This window comes from Scylla paramamosain, chromosome 8 (genome assembly GCF_035594125.1).
Source record: "Scylla paramamosain isolate STU-SP2022 chromosome 8, ASM3559412v1, whole genome shotgun sequence".
Lineage (NCBI taxonomy): Eukaryota > Metazoa > Arthropoda > Malacostraca > Decapoda > Portunidae > Scylla > Scylla paramamosain.
The window spans coordinates 16,577,040-16,582,039 of record NC_087158.1 but is presented as its reverse complement, the minus strand read 5'-3'; the positions used below and the strand labels follow the sequence as shown (position 1 = coordinate 16,582,039).

The following is a 5,000-nucleotide window of genomic DNA, read 5'->3' as shown; positions in this document are numbered from 1 at the left end:
TGAGAGAGAGAGAGAGAGAGAGAGAGAGAGAGAGAGAGAGAGAGAGAGAGAGAGAGAGAGAGAGAGAGAGAGAGAGAGAGAGAGAGAGAATGACTCATTATATCCATTTAACTGACACAACACAGGTGAAAAATTTCCTGCGTACATGACACACACACACACACACACACACGCACACACACATCATTCCGCTGAACAGAAGGTGCATCCCGAGGGCAGATGGAGGAGGAGGAGGAGGAGGAGGAGGAGGAGGAGGAGGAGGAGGAGGAGGAGGAGGAGGCGGAGTGGAAGTAGCCGTCGCGAGGCAGTCAGTCGGTCCCCAGCGAGCGGATCATCAGGTGGTGTGGGAGGAAACAGGAGGGGATCCCAACACGCACCTTGCGGGACTCCTCTCTCTCTCTCTCTCTCTCTCTCGGTCAAGGAACTCTGCGTGCCCGGGTGAGCGCACCGCCACCCGCCACTCACCTCCCGGCGGCCCGCACCAGCAGCACGGCCCGCGACTCCCTTACCGTGGGTGTTTTGCGGCAGACCACTTTGCATAATACTACTATAACTCAAGCCGGAAAGAATAGTCATTACTTCCTGTTTGGAGTTTAAGTAAGGGATGATCTGTCGTAACGGCGTCCCTTTAACGTCAAGTCCCTCGATGCTCTCAGTTCTCACGGGAAGGCCACTGGGAAAATAGCGTTTCCCCTGAGTTAGTCTTCCTCGGCCAGCACTCATTAGCTCATTAGACTGTGCTGCCGCTAAACTCATATGAGAAAACTGACTTAATTCAGCTTAATAACTCTCCCGGGCAAAATCTATACCTAATAGCAGTTCGTTCGTTAGGGAATATTGGGTGTATTTTTACCGCCACCTCATGTGAGAAAACAGACTGATACTCCCGCGACGTGAGGCAGATTTCAAAAGGTGGTATTGCTCTGGTTGGCTGAAAACTTATCCCAAACCGTGGCCTCGACCTGTCAGTGCGTGAGGCTGACTGCAGTGAGGCGACGCGAGGCAGGCGGAGGCGCACACTTCGCATCACCGCTCTGACCTTGAATCGTGTGAAGCAGAAAAGAAGTCACCGCCGCGAGACCCACTTCCCTCCCGAAGCCGAAAAAAAAGGATCATTCGCATTCCTCACGGGAAAGTCCTAGAAAAGAAACTCAAGAGGAGGAGGAAGGAAATAACTGCAGGGGATAGACAGGATGGATTAAGTGAGTGAGTGAGTGAGCGAGCGAGCGAGCGAGCGACGGGCGATTCATGCACGTATTTTACAAGGTTTCTTTTCCCCTCACTAAAATATAAACACTCCACAATATTTACGTGAATGTGAAACGAAGACAACAACGAACGTACTTGGTCCAACTCAGTGACTTTATTGTTTTACTGTCCAGTGTTGTGTTATTTTGTTCACGTCTCCTCCATCCTGCATCCGGCGACGCACTCCCACAAACACCTGACCCCTCCCTCCGCCTCCTCGTCTCCGTGGCGCAGCATCCCGACAGGCGTCCCTTGGGGGCTGTCAGTGGCCGTGTCTTGTGTTGGCGGCTGCAAGTGTCTCCGCCTCATGTGGATTTCAGTAAGTAATATAACATCTGACTCTCTCTCTCTCTCTCTCTCTCTCTCTCTCTCTCTCTCTCTCTCTCTCTCTCTCTCTCTCTCTCTCTCTCATTAGGACTGTTTTCAATAGGCGTTTTTTCCTTTCTTAATACGTAATCCTTCTCAAACTATCACCAGCATCAATAAAACACCCTTGAAAACTACAGTGACTTCCATTACAGCCTGTTACGAGTAGTCCAGATGAGACGCCGAAACATTTATGGGTACAAAATTCTCTCTGAAGCGACCCTGCCCAGTGTATAACTGTATTTACTGGTTCCGGAATTGATAAAACCAGATTGCGGTAACCTTCTCTCGGTCCACTTTCCCTCTCCGCGCCCCGCCTGCAGTCTTCGGGCACCAGGTAGGAGGAAAGCCGCGCTGAGCAACGACCTAGAATAGTGTGCCATTTGACCTCCTTATGCCTGCCCTGCGCCGATGTACTTCGCATGTCACCCTGCCTACAGCCACACCCGACCACACATACGTACTTTACACAGGCTTATGCAGGTATTCAGAAACGCTTTGCTCTCTCTCTCTCTCTCTCTCTCTCTCTCTCTCTCTCTCTCTCTCTCTCTCTCTCTCTCTCTCTCTCTCTCTCTCTCTCTCTCTCTCTCTCTTTCTCACCAAGGCTATTTTCAAAGGCCACAGGGATGATTAGCCAAGTTGTCAAGAGTGCTTTTCTTGTTAACAATGTAGAAAGGCTGCTACTCAGTTTGTAGAACCACAAAAACACCTTTAAAATGGGCAATTTCAACTAGAGTCTCTTCAAAGCTATCAAGGTGCAGGTACAAGTGTTTCAGAATGTGGTCCTTAGACAAAGGGAGTTTTTTTTTTATATTTATGTCCTCTTTCCTCATTCACGTTTCTTAATATATACCGTCGTTACTTTACCTGTGTGTGTGTGTGTGTGTGTGTGTGTGTGTGTGTGTGTGTGTGTGTGTGTGTGTGTGTCGGCAGGACTTTATGGAGAATAGCGTGTCCCTAGGGTGCTTTCGTCTCATTTTTACTCCCTCCTTCGGCATTCCCTCCTCGCCGGCAAACGCTCGGTCGTCAACGCCCCACCCAAGGCAGCGCGGTGGGGACCCTGCAGGCGGCACAGACAGCGACTCGACTCACACTGAACTCATGAAATTCCTTCAGCATTCAGTGACGATGAGGCGGTGGATTATCATTGTCATTATTACGCCTACTGTCATTACTGCTACTGCTCTTCATTCAACTACACCTGCTGCTACACCTTCTCGTCTTCTTGTTCTTTTCCTCAGTCCTTCTCTTCTTCCTCCTCCTCCTCCTCCTGTTCCTGTTCCTACTCCTGCTCCTCCTCCTCCTCCTCCTCCTCTTCCTCCTCCTCCTCCTACTACTACTACTACTCTATTTACTACCACTGCTGTTACTGCTATTACTAATACATCTTTTTTTATTACTGTCACAACGATTTCCATTACTATTCCTACTACTACTACTACTACTACTACTACTACTACTACTACTACTACTACTACTACCACCACTACATTTACCGCTAAAGGCATCAAATAAGACAAACAGGTCATCATTTATACAATTTCAGCTCTTCCTGAGACGAATGTGATGGAATTTTCTGGTCCGTTTGTCATTTGTTTACTACGTATATACCTTTCTCCTCCTCCTCCTCCTCCTCCTCCTCCTCCTCCTCGCCCCTAGGTATCCCGCGGGTTTCCTGATAAATTGATGGTGCTCTGAAGTCTCGCCTCCGGACCACGATACTGATATGCTGGGGAGGAGGAGGAGGAGGAGGAGGAGGAGGGAGGAGAGGAGGTGGTAGTGGTGGTGGAGAAAAGAAGAAGAAGAGGAAGAAGAAGAAGAAGAAAAAGAAGATCAACAACAACAACAACAACAACAACAACAACAACAACAACAACAACAACAACAACAAACAACCAACCAATGTAGTAGAAAGAAGGGGAAGAAGTAGTAGAAAGAAGTAGTAGTAGAAAGAAGAAGGAAAAGAAATAGAAGAGGGAGGAAAAGAAGAGTAACATAGTAGTAGTAGTAGTAGTAGCAGTAATAGAAGAAAAAGAAAAAGAAGCAGAAGCAGAAGCAGAAGCAGAAGAAGAAGAAAAAAAAGTAAAAGAAAAAGTAAAAAGAAGAAGAAGAAGAAGAACAGCAACAACAACAGCAACAACAACAACAACAACAACAACAACAACAACAACAGTCACTTAAACTCATTATCATAATCAACTTTTTATTTTTTTTTTCATTCCACCGGTTTACTTTTCTGATTGATATATATTTTTTCATATTTCTTTTACTTATATTTATGTCTCCTTTCTTTGATATTTAGATTCTTTTATGCTTCGCTTTTTATTACTTTCTTCCCTTCTTCACTCATTCATGTTTGTCTATTATCATATATATTTTCTTTCTCTTTCATTCACTTTTATCATTTTACGGTCTGGTTTTTCTTTTTTTTCCTCCGTTCTCTATTCATGTCTCTTTGTTTCCACTTTTCCCTTCTCCATTCTCTCTCTCTCTCTCTCTCTCTCTCTCTCTCTCTCTCTCTCTCTCTCTCTAAAGTATGATTTGAACTAATTTACGAAAAGGAGGTGACGAGTGGGAAAAATGTGGGGAGGATGATGGGGGAGAGTAATACACGACAGAAGTTGGGGAGTAAAGTAGGGGAGGAGGAGTGGAGAACTAGGAGGATGACCGCGTACATGACGAAGGGGGGAGGGAGGTAATAGATGGGTCAGTCAGTAAGAGGTGATAGTGGTGGTGGGGAAGAGAGACGGGGAGATGGGGAGGCAATGAGAGGTTATGAGAAATGATAAAGTGGGGAGACGTGTAGGGAAGTGGGGAGAATAGGAAACAGGGGAGAAAGGAAGGGGATGAGATTGGGGAGGTACTGACAGACAGAAAAGGGTGATAATAGGAGGTGGGGAGAAGAAGGGGAAGTAAGGAGGGTGAAAAATAGTGCTGGGTGGAAGGGGAAGAGATGAGGAGACAATGGAAAGTATAGTTGGAGGTGACGAATGGTGATGGGGAGGTGGGAAGTGTGGTAAACAGCGGCGAGTGGATGGGGAGGAGACAGGGAAGTGCTGGATGGTGATGATAGTGGGAAGGAGGCAGGGAGGATGGGAGAGGTGGAGTGAAGAGTGCGGGGAGGGGCAGGTGTGGGCGGGTATGGGCGGGCCGGCACACGTCATGAGTAATCCATGCCCTGACACGCTGGACACAACGCTGCGGCGGTGTTTGGGTTCGAGTCCCGTTATGGAGTTGATTTGGTGACACACACACACACACACACACACACACACACACACACACTGTCTTACAGCATTAGCAATTTTCTGAACGCATAATAAATCTCAATTCTGAACAAAGTATGACAAGTATCAGAAAATACTGCTATTACTGTTGTTGTTGCT

General features: G+C 47.1%; 1 protein-coding gene and 1 long non-coding RNA gene across 3 annotated transcripts in view; one reads left to right on the top strand and one right to left on the bottom strand.

The window, feature by feature from the left end:
- Nucleotides 1-5,000, bottom strand: part of LOC135102868 (uncharacterized) — a 127,916-nt gene that overhangs the window by 16,243 nt on the left and 106,673 nt on the right. The window lies entirely within an intron of this gene.
- The window catches only part of LOC135102866 (uncharacterized), a 78,742-nt gene continuing 74,006 nt past the window's right edge, over nt 265-5,000 (top strand). The window contains exon 1 of the mRNA XM_064008455.1: nt 265-1,567. Coding sequence (XP_063864525.1) covers nt 1,556-1,567 — 12 coding nt within the window. The 5' untranslated portion in view covers nt 265-1,555. The remainder of the gene's footprint in view (nt 1,568-5,000) is intronic.